Below are 19,863 nucleotides of genomic sequence, written 5' to 3' on the forward strand. Positions count from 1 at the left end.
AGGGTGCCTCATGCATGGCTGACCTTGAACCTTCTGAACTGTTTGAGTCGGCATTAGCATCCCTGAAGGCACATACAGAGAGGGGCGGTTAGCAGTAACCCAGTGTTAGCTAGCTCTACATCCAGTTTCTCACCCTCAGGGCCCCTGTGAGGGTAACAGCAGGACAGAGTCTGGTGTGGGTCTGTACACTTGAGCTCATTGCTCCCTGGAGAACGCTGTACTCAGAGACGGCTAGGTACGAGAGACGCTGTGTATCACCCACTAGTCTTAAGGTCTGGCGGGGGATTGAGGGGAAACCATTGGAGGGAAGGACTACAGAGCATCTACTAGCATGGGACCAAAAGGAGGAGGAGGGGCCGTCCTGTGAGGAGCTTCTCCCTTTGTCAATCCTAGGAAGACGTGAGGGGCAGGGAGAGAGAGGAAGGGGAGTTATTAAGCCATAGGCTTGTCTGGAAATAAGGTCAGTAGTCAGAAAGTTGATTCTGGTTCTGAGACCTGCAGGAAGACTGCCTATGGGGCCGCCTGCCCTCTGGGATCTGTCTGTATGAGCCCGTGTGTCCTGGAGCAGGGCTGTGTAGGATCTTGGGCACAGACCTCCTCCATCAACTCCCTATCTGCCTATTCAGATGCTGTTGTGTGGGTGCTAGTGGCTGGGGCTGCAGTGTCATTATGTGTGAGAGCAGGGAACAGGGCACATTTGAGACAGTTCAGAATTACAGTGCTGCCAGGCCCGTTGGCAAAGCCAAGCCATGTGTTGATTTAAAATGCTACTAATGCTAATCCCATGTAATGGCCAGGTCTGGGTCAGCCTCCAATGGGATGTGTCCCCGTGCCCATGAAGTGAGCTCCCGGGTCTTAAGCAGAACACCCTACTAGCTGAATCTTGGCATTCGCGATTTGATGGGGTTGCCTGAGACTATTTCTTTTTCCTGCTTTAGTTTTCAATTAACTAGGGAATTTTCTCTTAATATTTAAATCTTAACGTTGTCTCTCTGAGCGGCAATATTAGTCAGTGTTGTGGCTGACTGACACCATGCATTGAAGAAAATTAAGTGCCTAAGAATTATCTCAAAGTAATGATGTATTTATGTATTGTAGGTTATTTTGAGTTTCTAGAATGTTAAGAGTTGTTTAATAGGTTAATAGTTTCAATCTATTAATTTAATCTTTTCTTCTTGACTATTTATTAAAATATATCAGTGATACATGACAGGAATGGAAGCTCAGACAATTTGGAGGGTTATTGAGGGGCAGATAATGGAGTAAGGATTGGAAACTTGGGCAGAATAGTAAGTACAGGCCCCGGGCTGGTCCTGTCTCTCCAGCCTGAGGTCTCACTCCAGAGTCCTTTGGCGCCCTCCCGGTCTCTCAGTCCGAAGTCTGTCATTCCGCTGTATGTCCAAAGGACACATTGTCGCAAGCAACTACCTGAGCAGCATCATGGAGCATTAGAGGTTGACAGTGTGCACCAAGCCCAGGTAGCTTTCTCTGGGGAGGAGAGGACCCCTCCACTCTTCACTGTCTCCGTCCTGTATGGGTACTCCCTATTTCCTGGAGTTCCTGGTGCTCGTCCCACATCTGTTTATTCATCGGCAGGTGTTTTCCCAGTCTCTCTTGTTTTGAGAAGTGAAAACTAAACCTGTCCAAATAGTCAAAAGCCTCAGCTTTGGAGTCAGGCAGACCCTGGCAGGATCATCTTTCTGTCATGAGGAAGCTCAGAGGCCCTCCAAAAGTCACATTGTCATTATTCCTGTCCCTGCCTCCTCGTCTGTAATGCAGGAACTGCCTGCCTTGTAAGGTGCCATACAGGGCTAGTGGGAGCAGGTGTCCGGCATGCAGTGCCACAGCTGGACACTACGTCACAGAGCTCCCCTTCCTCCCCACACTGTGGGTACTGTTCTTATCACCGCAGCATCACGGCCAGCTTCACCTCTGCCCTGTGCACTGATGTGCTGATGTCTAGTCATTTTCTGTTTGTATTGTTCTCTCAGCAGACCTTGGCTGCTCCCCACCGGGGCCCAGGCACAGAAGACAAGCACAGTGAGTGGAGCTGTGGCCTCTGGATGTCTCTCAGAGTTGCATGGAAATCATAGGTGCAGGTGAGGGCTTGGGGCAGGATGCATTAGAGTGGAGGAAGCCTGCAGATTCCAGGGCCTAAGCCTCACTCAGGAGTGTTTGCCCTGGTGTCTTAGTTAGGGTTTCTAATTGCTGTGAAGAGACACCCTGACCACAGCAACTCTTACAAGGATGAGATGAGGATTCCACACAATACACAAGAGTCGCCAGAAGGTGGGAGGCCCTCGGGTGAGTTCAGTGCCAAGTGTGGGGAAGGGGAGAATCAGCGGCTGAAGACAGAAAGCACCTTGGGTGGAGACTGGGGCGGGACAGCCGCATTTAACAACCCAGATTTCATGGGGCCTCAGAAAAGCAGTTCCGGGGATGCAGGGGAGACCAGCAGCTCTATAGACTATAGACGGAAGCATTGCCAAGGCAGGGTCTGTGATGACCCACAGGAAACAAGTCTGACTGAGATCATCAGTGGGAGGGCAGCTTGGTGGGGAACAGTGGACTTGATCTGAGGTCAGCCTCTGCAGCAGGGTCCTATGACCCCTGCAGGCATGCAGTGTGTGTTTCGGTTTATTTCAGATGCCGGCGTTGTCGGTACGTTCTGGAGACAGTAGTTAAATGGAGCTTGAGGCAGTGGAATTTTGCTCTGGAGGGAGTAAGCAAGGCACTGTTTGCATGCCGCAGCAATTAGCGCTGCTTTCAGTGGATGAGCACCATGGCAAATGGCACCTTTGGAAGAACTAGGCTGACTCTAGGGGTGCGGGCAAACACACTGCTTCCCATCTTCTAGTGAGAGACACACACCTGAGCACACAGGGTTCGCCCCTGTGTGGGCGTTCTACGTCTCAGGTAGAGAAACTGAATCCCAGAAGCCTGACGTGGTATCACTGGGCTGATGGTCCCAGCCACTCAGAAGGTGGAGACTCAAGGAGCAGTTGAGCTCAGGAATGTGAAACTGGCCTGGGCAGCATAGTGAGACACCCACCCCCGCATCTCAGAAGGCAGAAAGGTTTGCAAAATCAGTCGAAGGGAGTCAGGCTCAGGGTTCAAGTCCAGGGAGTTGATGTCTCTATTTACTGGGACTATGTAGAACTTCCTATGTTAGTATTTTTGGTGGACTGGTGTAGAAATTATGCCTAAGAACAACATTGTCTGGCTCAGGTACCTAGGGTCACTTGGGACCTGTCCTCCAGCATTCCCAGGTCTTGGATTCACTGATGACGTCATCTTAGGCTGTGGGTTTGTGATTGCCGGACAACAATAGAAGCCAGAATCGTTTTTTACCCTATGTTGGTTATAAGTCAACGTTCTGTGACCTTGGGCATGACCTTTGTTCACCCGTGTGCACTGAATTGCTACTGTTTGGTATGCCTAGTGCTTTGGGTTCCCCATCTGGCAGCAGGACTTGAAAACGCAGGTGGGCTGGGTGGGTACGGCCACTTGAACGGCCAGGTAAGACTCGGAGGAGGAAGATTGTTTCTGGGGCTTCATTCCGAGTCTTTGGGCACAGGAGACCGGCCACATGCCTAGGACAGCAAGCCAGGAACAAGAAGAGTGAGCACCGGCGGGAGAGGAGGGCTGGATTCAGAGACCTCACGGCTCGGAGGAGCCATCACTTCAGAATTACTTCTCTACAGTGTGTTTTTTCCCTGTGGCCTATCCAACAGGTTACAGTAGTTCCCCACCCCCACCCCCTCCACTGCTCGCAGTTTCGCTTTCTGTGGTTTCAGAACTATATCCAAAAATATTAAACAAAACAATTCCAGAAATACACCGCCTGCAAGTTTTTCAGTGACTTACTGCTCTCTATGGTGTTGTGAAATCCCATGCAGTCCTGGGTGCTCAGGACGCCGGTCAGGGTATCCACACTGTGTCTACCACCCACCCCTTCCCACTAGTGCTTACCGCGGTTCTCATCTCAGCTGTCTCAGCTTGTGTTTAAGTGGCCCTAATGCCACTTAATCATGTTCCCAAACCACAGAAGTTGTGATGCAAAGAGAGCCGAGCACAGCACCCTGGAAGGACAGGGTGCCTTTGGTGCTATGCTCTAGAGCTGTGGGGCACATAGGAAAAAACGTCCGCACAGCCCAAGCTTCAAGCATACACATAGGGGGTCTTGAATACGTCCCTTACAGAGAAGAAGAGCCTGTTGCACCTCAGATTGGGTGGCTTAGAGCCACAGAGGTTTATTCCTGCAAAATCTCGAGACAGCAATCAGAAATCAGCGAGCCAACAGATTAACACTCACTCTGGAGGCCTCTAGGGGCCAAATGTTTGCTCTTGCTTCTGGCAGCTGTCATTGTTCCTTGATGTATGGCCACATCTACCTGCATGTCCAGTAGCTTCCTCCATTTCTCTGAGACCTCTTCTATCTCTAATATCCGTGCTCTCGGCAATACTTGCTATTGCACATAGGATGAGTTCACTTCCAACATCCTTACATCTGCAAACATCTATTGTTGTTGTTTTCAAAGAAGCTCACATTTGGGGCTGCAGAGATGGTCTCAGTGCTTGCCATACAGCAGGAGACCAGGGTTCAGATCTCAAGTACTCACACAAAAGCCAGATGGGCATGGTGGCATGCTTGTAATCCCAGCACCACTGGAGAGGTAGAAACGGAATGCTCAGAGCCAGTTGGCAAGCCCGACGGTTAATGGTTCCATGAGATCTGGGTTAAGGGAGAGACCCTGAAGGTAAAGTGAGGGAGGTGTTAGCTTCTTGCTAGCACCCCCCCACACACACACACATAAGCCCACACATACACATTGCAGAAAAAGCATGTTCACAGATTCTAGGGTTAGGATGTAGCCATGCCTTTTGGGGGAGCTCCAGTCACCCCACTACAAGGAAGAAACTCAAATATCAGTGTCAGGCAACAAAACAAAGTTGTGTCTATTGAAAATGAAGGAAATAGGGTCTTGGAGTCCTACTCAAGGCCATTCTCGCCATCCCAGCCTCCTGGGTGATTGTGAGCCTTTGTAACAGAACACCTAAGCCCTCGAGGAACACATCTGGAGAACCATTACCCAAGAGATGGGCAGGAGCTTTCAGCACCTCTTTGGGCAGGGGACCCGTTTGGTCTGGCCTCTCTCCGGTCAGTCCACATTCAGAGTAACCAGTGACCAGGGGCAGCAGGTACTTACTGAGAAATACCCTTCCAGTGCCCATCTTTGGATTTGATGTTGAAGTGTGACTCGGGTTAAATATAAAATTCACAGCATATCTTGAGCAACTATTTTGTAGTTATCTATATATAAATCTATTTTACAGCGACACAAATAGAATAGATTATGGAGTGTCAGCATGTAGATAGATTCTGAGTGCTTTTCCACTAATATACCTAATGATTCGTGCTGAGAATATTCAAGGGCTCCACTGTACATTTAAATGGATATAATTAAAATAATGAGCTCTATTTTAAAAAATGATATATGAAAAAAATTTTTTAAGAAGTTGGAAGGAGCTGCACCACTAATTCAAAGTGATCTAAGTACTTGTGTGATGCCGTTGTTATTAGGACACCTAATTAAATGCGGAGCAGCTGAGGAAGAGAGAGGTTTGGGCTTGTAAATCTCAGTGCAGGAGTTGGGGAAGAGATGGAAGCTGCCCGTGTGTGTCCTGAGCACCAGGAGCATTAACAGAAGGGGAGCCGGTAGCTCTGTGCCGTGCCGTCACACACATACCTGTGGCAAGAGCGCGGCTCTCATGATCCCCATCCATAGGCCGAGTCAAGGGGTCAGGCTGCTCACGCAGCTGCAGATGGATTTCCAGAGCCAGCTCCTATTTAGAATGTAGCAGGGTCGGGGAGGGGGCTAAGAGTCTTACCTGCCCTTGGGGAGAAGTCATTTGCTCGTCCTCACTCTAGAACCCTGGTGACCCGTCTGGAGGTCCCAGGGGTCAGGAGACATGGCCTCAAGTCCTGAGTTGGTGCTATGCCCTGAAGTCTCCCTGTACTATATTTCCTCCCAGGCCTGTTGCGGATGGGTATGGCTGGCTACCTTAAGCGTAGATCCATCTGCTGTCTTGGCGAGCCCTTTTGTGGGTCACAGCAAGCAGGAGTCCTGATGCCTGTTCACCAGGTGGCATGTCTTCTCTTGATCGTTGAGCAGGTACAGCACTTATGGAGCATCTGCTGTGTGCCTGCTGTATGCTGGAGGTAGAGTGTTACACAGACATCTGTTAGGGCGTGCACAATTTGGTGAGTCATCAATGGACAAGGCATTGCAGACAGCAGCCAGGGCTAGGAAGAAAATAGACAAGGTGATGGCGGAGAGGCTGGACAGTGAAGTCACAAAGGGGACAAGAGGGCCAAAGAGAATTCATAAGTGTACCCAGTCGCTGTGGGAGTCACCTGTGGGAGGGAGATGCGCCTTCCGCAGAGGAGTTATGGCTCCGTCATGCTCGGAAGGCTTCATGGTGGCCAGAGTGACAACATCATGAACCAGTGTCATTGTCATAATGATAACTGCTATTTGAAATTTGTGTGGACATCCACTTCAGGCAGATGTCCCCACCCATCCTCGTGTCCATCAAGGATCTCCACGTAACAGACATGGAAACGAAGGCTCGGGGAGGGTTTTTTGAGGAACAGGGCAGGGTCTGTGGGTGAGCAGGTTAGAGTGACACAGTGTGTCTGACCCACAGTTCCTCTTGCCCTCACGGGGTGGCCTGGAACTAATGAGGACCTTAGGATCGAGAAGGGACATGGGGTTTCTCCAGGGTGGGTAACAGTGCTGAAATTGAGAATACGGCGGAGCAAGCTGGGGAGGAGACGGCGATGTTCCTTTCTGTCCTGTTTCTGAACTTGGCAAACCTTGGAGAGATCAGGCCTTGGCCAGGCCTTTGGCAGTTCTCTTCATGTCTGAAAATGTGACTCGTGGCCACCTTTCCTCAATCAGTATGTTTATTTCTGTCTCATGAGCAGCTCGGGGTCTCCCTTCCTGGTTCTCAGCCATGGTGGAGCTGGCGTTTGGAGAGCCGTGGGTTGAATGCATTGCAGTCCGTGTGCTAGACTACATGCCATGGAAAAGTCTTCCGTGCTCCCTATATTAATCTGTGTTCTGTTGATGTCATCAACTACTCAAGGCTGAGTAGTTTCTAAAGAACAGAGATTTATTCAGCTTGCACCCGTGGAAGTTCAAGAGCCAGCATGAGTTCGGCTCTGGTGAGGTCTCCCGGCAGGCAGCTTCACCAGGACCTAGTAGCAGGTCAATATTAATGGGCCAAGTACTCGGCTAAGGGTTTTCTGTGTGTTCACCCGTGACAACCCGTAGCTGTGCTTGCAGATGAGGAGACCCAGGCTTCAAGGTGAGGTGCTGAGTAGGGAGTGAACAGCTGGCCCCTCCCCTGCTTTCCTTGGATGGTGGTTAATGGAATACCAGGCATAGTGTTTCACCAGGCTGGAGACTTGAGGCCAAGTCTGGAGTCAGATGGCTTAAGCTCCGGGGAGGGGCGACTGCCAAGCTTGCAGACAACCACTGTGCCCTCTGTTGGAGAGAGTAACGGTTGTGAACTTATTTGTCATGGGGTGGGGGGCATGTTATAAAGTATGTGGAGGGCAAAGAGCGACCTGTGGGAGTCAGTTCTCTCCTTCCACTATGTGAGTCACAGGGATGAAACTCAGGTCATCCGGCTTGATGACAAACGCCTTTCCTGGCTGAGCCTTCTTGCTGGTCCAAGAGTCACTAACGTCATCATCAAGGCTCCACCGTGGGGATCTCATTTAACTCTCATTATTTCCCAATCACTGTGGCCCCCAGAAACAGCCACGTTTGCGGTTTGGATATTAGTGCGTGAATTTGGGGGTGGGTGGGCACAGTTTGGTCCAGAGTAGCTCCCCGGTGGCCTTTCTCTGTGCCTCCCTTGTAAGCAGGTCCTCCAGGATTCTCTCTTTGCTCAGCGTCAACCTTTTGCCCCTCTGGGAGCAGCTGCGGCTAGAGAATCAACTTGTGCAGTGAAACCATTGCTCCTCGACTATTGTAGCTTCTGAGACCCAGAGAGCAGGGCTTCTACGGGTCCACACCGCAGGGTCCAGGTAGATCCAGGACCAAGTCCCAGGCCCTGCTTCCCACATCTCCACGCCTTCACAGTGCTCCGCTTTGCTCGACACGTGGCCAGGCCTGAGCATGCCTTGAGTCTAGGCTTCTCTGAGCAGAAGAAAGGACCAGGCGTGGCCAGGCAGTGTCCCTGGGCCTGGAATGAGACTCGATTTTCATCTTGTGCCTACCTTGCCTTACTCCCCTTCCACATGGAAGTCGTGAGGATGGTTCACCTACTGAAAGGATGTGGGAACCCATGGAGAGCCATGGGGAAAGAGTGGACCGGGTGTGGGTGCCAGAGCCCTGGCTGCATGTGTTCGCCTGCGCCTGCCTTTATGACCTAGGCAAGTCATGGCTCTGTTCCAGGCTACAGACTGCACTCAGCGTCCTGCCCAGTTCCATCCGACCTCAGGTCCTTGAGGATGTTCTCAAATGCTTGGAGAGCAGTCCCGTGCCAACCCATTGACTCTTTCGCACCCTCGCCACGAGAGCCTCTTGGGACCGATGTTTTCCCATCTAAAGTGGGAGTAGAAAAGAGCTTGGATGGGATCTGTGGTCCTGCTGCCAAGGAACAGAAACAGTGCGAGATACTTGGCATGCTCTGATCGCGCTGCTCAGAGTGCTGTTGGCAGACCAGACCCCCAGCTTGGCCTGGGGCTTGTTAGAAATAGAGTCGCAGGCCCTAGCCCAGGCTGCCTGAACCAGACCTCGAATCTATGAAGGCAGGACCCCCAGCTTAAAGTTGGACAGGAATACATTGCCAATAGCCAGAGGTGCCCCTTGAGGTAGCTTGTGACTTCAGTTGTACAAATGATAGGAGGTCAGCTGGGTACTCCTGGGAGTCTTTAGACCTCCACTTACCCAGATGTAAAATGGAGCTGATGGGGGAGGCCAAGGAGCCCTCCTTTGCATTCAATACAGAGCGTTGACCTAAGTCTGTATGGTGCTCAGGGCTGGTGGGTTCCCTGTGTGCCAGCGGGCTGTTACGGATCCCCTCTGAACGGCCTCTCTTCTTCCCAGGGAGCGCTTGAAGCGCAGTCAGAAGAACGCCAAGGTGGAGGGCCCAGAGCCAGTGCCTGCTGAGGCCTCGCTGAGTGCTGAGCAGGGGACGATGACGGAGGTGAAGGTGAAAACGGAACTGCCGGACGACTACATACAGGAGGTCATCTGGCAGGGCGAGGCCAAGGAGGAGAAGAAGGCGGTGGGCAAGGACGGAACTGGCGATGTACCTGCCGAGATCTGCGTGGTGATCGGCGGCGTCCGCAACCAGCAGACCCTGGGTGAGTGCTTGAGTGAGGACCCGGACCTCAAGGTAGAAATGCGTGGCCGGAAAGAGGCTGGCCTCTCTGAGAGGCTGTGTCTTGCTCTGCCCCAGGAAGAGAGCAGAGCTCCCGAGAATTGCCTTTGCATGTTGAATTCTAGCCTGCAGAGTTCACTTTCTTCCTGATGTGACAAGACCCCATGCTTCTGTCAAGCCTTTGTTGGGGTCAGATATTTAGAATATCTGCTGGTCCAGTGAATCCATCGCACCTTGAGGCCCCAAGCCCCTGGTGAGGAACCAGCATAAGCCCTTACTGCTTGCTTGGTATCTTGAATGCATGTCCTGTCTGTCTTGTCCCTGGCTTGACTGGGAACTTTTGGAGAAGTTCCCAGGGCTGGTCCTGGTCATCTTTTGATCAGTGGCAGGTAGGTGCCTTCCTGTACTTGGAAGAGTCTGGTAATAACTTGCTCTAAGGCAGTGATGATTCAAGGACTCAGATGGTCACACGGCCTAACAGGCCGGCTTAGCATATGTAGCGAGAGCCTGCAGGACATGAGATGGCGATTGTGCCCAGCTGCCCTGTGTACAGAGGGCAGCTGCTCCTACAACCACAATGCTTGACAGCCTCTTAAGAGTCACTTCAAGTGGGGACCTGGGCTCAGCCCTGCCAGATCTCTGCACAGATCCTGTGCCCAACATGTGAACATATTGGTGTGAATTCTTTTGGCTTTCAACATTGGCTCTCAGATTGGCTTTTGAAAGCTGCCAAACAAAACATATTGGTGGCTTCATGTCGTTCCACGAGCCACAGCTTTGAATCCCAGAGACAGTGAAATAAGGCCCATGTTCCTTACCCTGCTCCCTAGTCTGGCCCCACGTGTACATGTACATGTCCATCCTTACCTTCATCCATGGTTGCCTTGCCCAGAGTGTTCAGGGGCATGCTGTTCCCTCCACCATCGCCATCTACCCTTCACAGTCTCGGTCTGGCCTGCCCTTCCTGACTTCTCAGCCCCTCTGTCTTCCTGGCTTGCATACTGTGTGTGGCTTACAGGGCATCAGGGGGAGATGCCCTTTGTTTCCAAGGTTCACCCTCAAGTCCTGATGCCTTTTCTCCCTAACTGCTGGCCTCCGCCTCCTGCTCTCTTGTCCACTGTTACTCAGTGTCCCCACGTGCGTCACCACAGCATCCCATGACCAGCCATACTTCTGTGTCTCTCTGCCTGACATATCATAGCAAATAAAAACCACATACTATGTTGTCCTTCCTTACAAACCTTGAGACTGACTCCGGCCATGTCCAGAACTGTGGCCACAGCACCGGGATCCTCCAATAGTCCTTTGTCTTTGGCCTCTGATCATCCCAGACCTCTCAGCACAGTATTCATCCTGTCATCCTGTCTGCTCTTGCTGCTTCCCCTTCTGGGAATACCTACACCCATTTCCCAAGTCCAACTTGTCCTTCAGGGCCAATTCCAGGGCCGCCTCCTTCCTTCCCTCATCTCCTCTGGTCAGAGGGGTCTACATGAACTGTGCTTGTCCCCTGCCAAGTTTGGGAGCTCCTGGAGATTGGATCTCTGGGACCTGCCTGACTTCTGCACCTTGTTCCTACTCCACAGCATGGTGCTGGCTTCTGGGGAGCTGTGTTGTTGTGGTACTGTGATAGTCAGAATGGGGCGAGGTGATGGTGTGGTAAAGAGAGGTCTCAAAAGTAGTAGATCTTGGTAACTCAGAACCCTGAAAATGTATTTCTTCTTAACACTCTCCATTGTGGCTCACACAGGGCTCTACTTGTCTCTGAACTCTAGCACAAGTTAGCTATGTTCATAGACAGCCGGATGGCAGAGGATACCAAGCTCCAGATGACCTCAAGCAGGCCATTTATGGTAGAGCCAGAAGGGAGAGGTATAGATTTCATTGACAACTGTCACACCAAACATCTGAGGGAGCTAGGAGGTACCCACATCCCAAGAGCAGCATGAAGGACAGTTGGGCATGAGGAGGGGAGCCTTGCCTGACTTCTGCCCCTCAGCATTTACTTCCCAAAGCCAAGGACCACGCTTCCTCCATCTGTGAATGGAGGTGAGGTTATGCTCTTATTCTCACTGACAAGGATATGTTAATACTCTTTAAGCCCAGCAACCATTGCTGACATCCAGCAACCATTGCTGCCCTTCCCAGGATGTCCTGTGAAGGGTAGCTGAGTGAAGATCCAGTCAGGGAGGCCTCTGGTAGGCAGGCCAGCCAGAAGCACCATTTCCCACTCAGCTGCTGCTCAACAGCCAGGTCTTTGGCTTGCACTGTCCATTAGTGTCCTGTTCTGTTAGATGAGGACCCACCCTGGCCACCTCATGGATGTGGGGATCGAAATAGAAGTGGACAGAACAGTGTTGACAGAGGAGCTCATCTCCGTGGTGCCTGTGATGGAGAGCACATCTAGGTTCTCCGACTCATGGTGTGAGGCCTCTGTGTACCACAGTGCCCACCAAACAGATTCATGGGTTATGTGAGGACATAGGATGTGTGCTAAGTGCCTGGTGCTATGCCTAGTGATGAGTGGATAAGCTCTTAGTAGTATAGTCTGAGTGTTGGTAACTGTAGTTGGAATTTTCTTTGGGCTGCTAACCAGCTCCTAAATAATGACATGGAGAGTTATTAATTATGAAAGTTCGGCCGTTAGCTTAAGCTTGTTCCACTAACTCTTACAACTTAATTGAATCCATTTCTATTCGTCTACATTTTGCTTTGTGGCTTTTTACCTTTCATATTGCATGTTTGACTCCCTCCAGGTCTCATTGGTATCTCCCAACACCATGATTATCTCCTCCTCCTTCCTCTTGCTGTGCCCAGAAGTCCTGCCAATACCTCCTGCCTAGCTATTGGTCATTTAGCTTTTTATTATACCAATCACAGTAATACATTTTTCACACACTGTACAAATATTCCACATTTCCCCCTTTTTGTCTAAATAAAAAGGAAAGGCTTTAACGCTAACATAGTAAAACTATATACAATAAGAACAATTAGCAGTTAAGAATTACATTTACAATATTCAGTCCATTTGTATTTGGCAAATTCAGAGAAAATACTCCATTATTTATCCTATCTTGGTGAGTCCAAAGTTTTGCACCTAATTTACCTTCTATCATAACTTCAACTATAACTATCTAGTCTTCAACTCCATCAAAGACCTAAGAAGGATATAACATTACCTGAATAAACAGGAAATGCAGTGCAAGCCACTTCCAAAACTATAGAAATGACAGAGACATTTGTCTGCCTGGACAGTCATCCAAGGTTCATTTGCAATGCTGGGGCATCTGTCTTCGGCCTAAGACCTAGAATATCTGGCAAACTTTTCTATGAAGCAGGAATTTTAAAGGACTATCCCACCTTGTCTTGGCAAAGTTCGGCAGTCTTTTTCATATGTGTCCTGCTTTATACAGTATACTTAATGTTAGCAGTTGAGGCAAGGGCAGTTTCTTGCCCATATGGCTAGCTTTGCCACAGTGAAAGCAAACTCCATATGAAGAGTCTTCAACACACATCATCCTTTTATGAAGTGGATTGGTGCTGCCAGGAACAGAAATGTCTCAGTATCATTAAAAGCCTTAAGTTACTAAACATCTTAAATGCCATATTCTGTAGGTCTCTGAAGTGTTTGAAGATCCCCTATCTATCTAAAATATAGCTCTTTAACCTTGAAAACATACCTAACATAACTACAAGTGTGATCGTTATAGATGACTAACTACTAACGTGTGTTTTTAATTATCCTAACCAGTTTGTAATAATAGCTTTCAAGGACTAGAACTTTATATACATTTTAATGAACTGCATAACTACAATACCTTAAACAAGAGTAGAAACATATGTATGGTACAACAAAATTAGCCTTAAATTTGTATCAATACACAAAAACCCATATCATTGTAAAATATTTGAGATGAATGGTTGTCTTTTTATCCTATATTCCTAAATCCCCACTAAATGATGACAAATATTCATAACCCACCGAGTTTACCAAAAACCATCCACCCCACCTCTTGGGAATGTAGGTATTATGTTCTCTAGACTGCTTCCTATTGTCTGGGGGCGATGGCATCTCCAGGGGACTCTGAGAAAATTGAAACAATGGTCAAGTCCTGGGACTTGTAACATTTGTTGTCCAGTTTCAGAACTGTTCCCATGCAGAGGGATCAGCATATACGTCACCCGTCTTTTATTTTTTTCTGGTTTATTTCTTTATATCTGTAGCCAAGATTTTCAGGAGGTCTCACCCGATCAAACCTGATCTCTATTAACTTTGAAGGAATCCACAGCCTTTCATTTCCTGTTGAAACAAAATCATAACCTCTCCCCCAATGCAATACATTTTCTGAATTCCATCTTAAAGTTGACATCCCTAAAATATCTAGGCTGGTTTATTTCAGCAGTTCCTTTTACAATCCCATGTCTCTTAGCAGCGGTCATGTGCTCATCAGCATTCATAAAATTCAAAGTCAGCACAATACCATACAGGATCCAGACCCCTGTATATTTCCCATCTTTACGTGGCTTTTCCCCTTTATATTACTTTATTCTCTCTTTAAAGACTTTATTGTTTTTAAACTATTGATTTTTTTCCTTCGACTATCTATCTATCCCCATTTTCTTATATTTATTAAATGCCTATACACATTTTTAAACACACTGTAACCTGTTTAAATTTTTTTTTTCAGTCTGGACCTGCTGCTTTACTGTGTACCTGTGACATTCTCTGACTGTATGAGCCAAACCTTAAACTCTAAGTGGCAGCTAGGCCCTCCACTGTGTGGTTCTGATGGTTGGCTCCACTTCCTCCTTGGATCCATGAGAGCCAAGCCTTAAGCCCACAGGCCTGGCAGAGAGCTGTGTTTAACTGGGAGCTGCATTTAACAGAGGGATGCATTTAACCACCCCAGCTCTAGGAAGTTGGAGCCCACACTGTGGCAGGCGTTTTTCCTTAGTTTATTGTTTCTACTTAACGTCCTGGCTGCTCAAGTGCTCTCTGCATGGCAGAGCGGTGCCTCTGTGTGTGACGAACATTGGGTTACTAGGAAGCTGTGTAGGGTTTTTCCCCTCAGCTTTCTCAGGCCCTATGTAGAAATCTGTGCCCCATGTTGGGCACCAAATGTAGCAGGCTTTCTTGGACCACCAGCCCCCAAATCATGACACGGAGACTTATTATTAATTGTGAATGCTCGGCCTTAGCTTAGGCATGTTTCTAGATAGCTCTTTATTTTTTTAACTTAAATTAACCCATTTCTATTAATCTATGTGCTGCCCTGAGGCCTGTTTACCTCATTTACATACTGCCCATCCTGCTTTCCTGCTGCCACTGTGTCTGTCTGTCTGGACCCCAGGTGGCTGGCTGGTTCCTCTCTTCTTTCTGCCAGCCTGCCCCACCTATTTATTCCTCCCCTGCCTAGCTATCAGATGTTCAGCTTTTTATTACACCAGTCACAGCAATCCATTTTCACACAGTGTGCAGATATCCCACAACAGGTCATGTGAAGTACCTCTTCAGTACCTGCTTTTCTCCCTAGTCTAAGAACTGAGTCGGTGTGGTGTGGACTAGGGGACGGGAATGAGAAATAAAATCAGCATCACGCCGGGCGTGGTGGCGCACGCCTTTAATCCCAGCACTCGGGAGGCAGAGCCAGGCGGATCTTTGTGAGTTCGAGGCCAGCCTGGGCTACCAAGTGAGCTCCAGGAAAGGCGCAAAGCTACACAGAGAAACCCTGTCTTGAAAAAACCAAAAAAAAAAAAAAAAAAAAAAAATCAGCGTCACATAATTTCTCGTTCTCTTCTATGTTGTTGGCCTCCCCAAGACTCAAGTCTTGAGTAACTTGGGTATTTACCTCATAACCTTCTCTTAGCACACCCTGCTGGAAGAGGTTGTGGAAACCCCAGAGAAGACCTCAAGGCAAACTACCATTTTGGAAAGCTGTGCCACATAGGACCATGTGGCTCCTCTCCTGTCCACAAGGCAGATTCTCCTCCTTGCTGTGTAGTTGGTGCAGAGAGTCAGGCTCAGGAGAAGCTATCCTGATCTTGTCACCAACCAAGAAGGTCTTGGGAAGAACCCAGTGGTTGTCTGTGTTGAGGGAAATAAACTCGTCTTTTGCTGGCGAGTGGATTTTACCTGAAGCTCCAATCCTGGTCTCATCCATGGCTATGGAGAGTTCAGTGTTGAGGGTCTTGAAGGGTGAATGGTTGACTGTTGGAGTCTGTGCTGGGTGTACATGTGGACAGTGGGGCTATGCATGCTACCACTTGAGCTGACCCACCCCATAATTTTATAGGGAGGCAAATCTTGTGGAAAGCAGGAGAGTCCTTCACCACACAGCACACTGGTGGTATATTACTCCTGTTTCAAGGAGCCCACTCTCCTGATAGGGTCTGCCTTACCCCCGCTTTCGAGCCTAAGTGAACAAGTGACAGGAAGTGCTGGCGTGTGCACCTTCTGTGCCCTGGTGTCTGAGTGTGCTGAGCTCATGCCCCTGAGACACTTTGCAGCAAGCATGTGCTTTGCTGGCCGAGCACACTCTCGGCTCAGGAACAGGCTGTGTTACCGAATGGAATGGTGTCCCTGCTCAGTCACGCAACTGTGGGCATTGGAAACCTCCCCAAGTCCACACTGGACCTACGCCATCAGATGGTTTTCCAGTGACGTAAATGGTATATCTCCCTTGGAGGAACCAGGGTCATGGCCACATGGATGGCATTGACTGGGAGAGTCCTGCTGTAGGTGTTGGTGCCCAGAAGGCTGGCTGCTGCCTAGAGAGGACCTGTGCTGAGAAGGGCATGTCTTGCTCTTAGCATGTCAACGCAGTTACAGCTGATGTGGGATTTATTGGACAGACCCAGGGGTTCATTTTTTTTTTCAGCAAGAGCAGAGATGATATTGAGCTCGACAGTGTTGTTAGATAAAACCAGAAGTGAATGGATGAGTTAATAGATGCCTTGCCCATCTGACAAGCTATAGGCACAGCTCTGCCCTGTAGCCCGGGGAGGGGCTGGAGCATGAGGTTTCAGCTCCTTTGTGGAGAATGACATATGCAGGCATCACTATTGCCACTCCCAATCCCACGTTCATGGTGGGCATCACTAATGGACCCCTGTACACCGTTCCATCAGTGTTCCTCAGAATCCTTAACACAACACACTGCCAGATGGCTGGAATCAGAAGATTGGATGTGGAAACCTGTTTGCTATCACTATGCAAGATGGGGACAAGGAAAGCCAGCTGGGCTCACCACAGTCCGGACGTCATCGTGGACCATTGACTGGTCCCAAGAGATAAGAATGGCAGGCACTCATCCCTGTTTTCAAAATGTACCCTCAATCAGTGAGTGCTCTTCTCTATGCTGTGGAGCCAACCAGGGGCTGGGTGGCCCAGGGAGGGTTCATGTTCATGGAGACAGAGCCAGGGAACAGTCTTGCCTCCACTGGACTCTGCTTCTTGTGAAGTCTGAACCAACCAGGTGTTAACCGTGTAGGGAGGGACACGGGGACAAGCCTAGGACTGTGTGTCTTGGAGAAGCAACAGAGCCTGTAGGGGACATGGAGTAGGGTGATGGAGGCTAGATATCCACAGCCCACAGAATTTTAGGATACTTAACACACACATTCCAAAAAGTCCAACCAGTATGGAGTGGCCACCAGGAAGTCATTTGTGTCAGAAATTGTTTGGTGACCAAATATAACCTGTGAGGGAATGAGTTTCTGGTCCTAGAGGTAGGCAAACAGAGAGGAAGGATGGCAGCCAGCCAAGCTACAAGAGAAGAATCAAGGGTCAGATAGAAACTAGATTCTGCAGGGAGGTGTCTGTCCTAGGCAGTGAATAGGTGCAAAGTGTACCCAAGAAGGAAGGACAGTTCTCATACACAAGCACGCCCACAAAGCCATCCTGGGAGAGGGAGTGGAGGAGGAAGGGGGAACCCCAGGCAGTAGGAAGCCACAGGGCTGTGGCTCTGGATGGAGTGATGAGTTCCACAACTACTCAGACACAGCCACGTGGGCTTCGGTCCTTGACAAGTCCAGGAGGCGAAGGTGCCAGGTCCTATTTGGTAGTCCCAGCTGATAGCAAGTTTCCTATTTCAATAGGCTGTTGGCAGGTCTTGGTGCCTGAGCCTGCCAGAACCAACACTTAGGGTTTTTTTTTTTTTGCTACAGCCACGAGGGAAGGAGGAGTCCTGGCTGCCCTCCTGGGCCGGTTTTCTCTGCTATTGAATCTGTGTCTGGGGTAAACTGGGGAGGGGTCTGGGTGGAAAACCCCTATTGGAAGGGGATCCTGGCTGTAAGTTAGGAGACCTGGGGTCTACCCCACTGTGTGTGGGACGCTCAGTGGTTTAAATCTGCGGGATCGTTAGGACAAGAGTTGTGAGAATGTCTCTAAAGGTGGACTAAAACACAGGATAGGTTCTGGCATCAGCTGAGGCCTCAGGGCCTTGGCACCCCCAGGATGAATGCGGTGATGAGAGGAACACCACAGACCAGTGCATCAAACACCTTTAGTTTAGTGCCTCCTAAAAGACTGGCTTTCATTTCTCACCAGTTGCAAAGGTTATAATTCCTGGAATATTGTATTGTTTTTTAAAGGCAGAATTATGGAAATGATCACAATGCCACTGCTATTTAGGGCCCGCCATTGTCGCTTTAAAAAGCATGTGAACAAGCTCATCTTTAGCAGACAGGAATTTTATATCCTCTTTTTCTCTCCTTGAACTCCTCTTTCTAGTCCACTTCCCCCATGGGGGTTTATCCTAATGTAATATATTTTTTATGCTTGGAAGTCTTTTATTGATCACTGTTTCACACTCGTCTGCCACAACAAGAGGTACATAAATTGAAATAGAAATTTCTGGAGGAAAAAAAAAATTTCCTGGGATCATAAAGCTCTACATTTTAAAACCTTTTAATTTTTTTCCCCCAGACCGAGTTGTGATTAGCATGCAAATTGTCAAAAACAAATTTAGATAAATAGTAAGTGTAAAAATAAAAAAAAATTATCCAAAGCACACTTCTCGATAAAATGGGTAAGGCTTTCTTTCTTTCTCGATCAGCTCATGTATCTGTGAATTAATATTTCTTACTGGTAGAATGAGACAGGACGTGGCCCTCCTTTCGTGCTGGTTTTCAGTGTTTGGAGGGCTGGAGCGTGTGAACAGGGAGCCGGAGACCATGGGGCTTGCTTCACCATGTCACTCGATTCCTTGAATTTTTCCAAGACGTATGCCAAAAACCACAGGAGGGTCCGTCTTCAGACAGTATTTTTAATGGCCTCTTCATTTACAGCCCTGTTAGATCCGTGTGTGTGTGTGTGTGTGTGTGTGTGTGTGTGTGTGTGTGTGTGTGTGTGTGCGCGTGCACGTGTGTGTGTGTGTGTCCCCGTCCACATGTGTAAGAATACAGGTATGGAAGCCGGAAGTCAGTGTGGGGTGTCTCTCTTACTCCGTCCCTTTATTTTTTTGAGACAGGGTCTCTTGCTGAACCCGGAGCTCGGCTGTTTGGCTAGTCTGACTGGATCCCCAAGGATCCTTCTGTCTTTGCCTTCTTCTCCAGCAGTAGGATCCCAGCTGTGCGCTGCCGCCCCTGACTGATGTGTGGGTGAGGGGGCTCCAAACTCAGGTCCTCGCGCTTGTACAGCGGCCACTTCACCACGGAGCCGTTCTCCCTGCCCTTCCATCTCCATTCCGAGGGAGAGCGGAGAACTGGAAACCCCTGATCGGAGAGCAGGCTGTCTGTCCCCAGTCTTTAGAGCCAGTCACTTCTCTGTGCTCAGAACGTCAGTGTTGTCCTGCCCCTGCGGAGGGCACCAGCCCTGCAGAAGGGTGAGAGCTTAGTGGTTAGCGCTTGGCGGTTAGCACTGGCAGACTGGGAGAAGCTGAAGGAGAGAGTGACAGAGGAGACCAGTGGGCAGTGCCTCCCCACCTGCTCTGATTGATTGGGTTAAGGGGGAAAGTGCTTTGAAGTTGACAGCAGGGAAGCAATTGTCTTACAGCCACTGTCCTCAAGCGCCCCTTTGAGAAGGCCCTGCTCCAGAGGGCGTTCAGTTGGGGCCAAGCCCTTGGGAGCCTTAGGAAGCCCACTTGTCACAACTTCCCACTCCAAAGCCTGCCTTTATCAAGTTCTGGGAACTGGGGGGTGAGGGGCATAGATATCCATGGGCCTCAGGTCTGTGATCTTCCATCCATCTCCTTTGGGTGTCGGTCATTTTATATTTTGTCTAGATGTCCAAGCTTCTCTGGACATGGCAGCTGGGTATACACACTTGCAGTCAAGGGTCCTACACACATTTCCTGTCCTCAGAATACTGCTTCCTCTCCTGGTCCCCCTCATACATTCCTCTCCCACAGGACTCCAGGCCAAAGCCTCTGCCAGGGATGTAGCAAAGTACTAAGTGGGAGCTGCTGATAAGGCTCTGTTTGCAGCCTGGGAGCCATCTTGCAGGGAAACAGGGACAGGGATGGG

The 19,863-nt window shown here is 49.4% G+C and overlaps 1 protein-coding gene across 6 annotated transcripts in view; it reads left to right on the plus strand.

The window, feature by feature from the left end:
• Znf618 (zinc finger protein 618) overlaps positions 1–19,863 on the plus strand; it is a 171,958-nt gene that overhangs the window by 99,969 nt on the left and 52,126 nt on the right. For 4 of the 6 annotated variants that reach the window (XM_076564338.1, XM_076564339.1, XM_076564341.1 and 1 more), the window contains exons 3-4: positions 1,992–2,099; positions 9,126–9,385. In XM_076564338.1, the coding sequence (XP_076420453.1) occupies positions 1,992–2,099; positions 9,126–9,385 (368 nt within the window). The remainder of the gene's footprint in view (positions 1–1,991; positions 2,100–9,125; positions 9,386–19,863) is intronic. The other 2 variants (XM_076564342.1, XM_076564344.1) reach the window with 1 other exon arrangement.

This window comes from Peromyscus maniculatus, chromosome 2, assembly GCF_049852395.1.
Source record: "Peromyscus maniculatus bairdii isolate BWxNUB_F1_BW_parent chromosome 2, HU_Pman_BW_mat_3.1, whole genome shotgun sequence".
Taxonomy (NCBI): domain Eukaryota; kingdom Metazoa; phylum Chordata; class Mammalia; order Rodentia; family Cricetidae; genus Peromyscus; species Peromyscus maniculatus.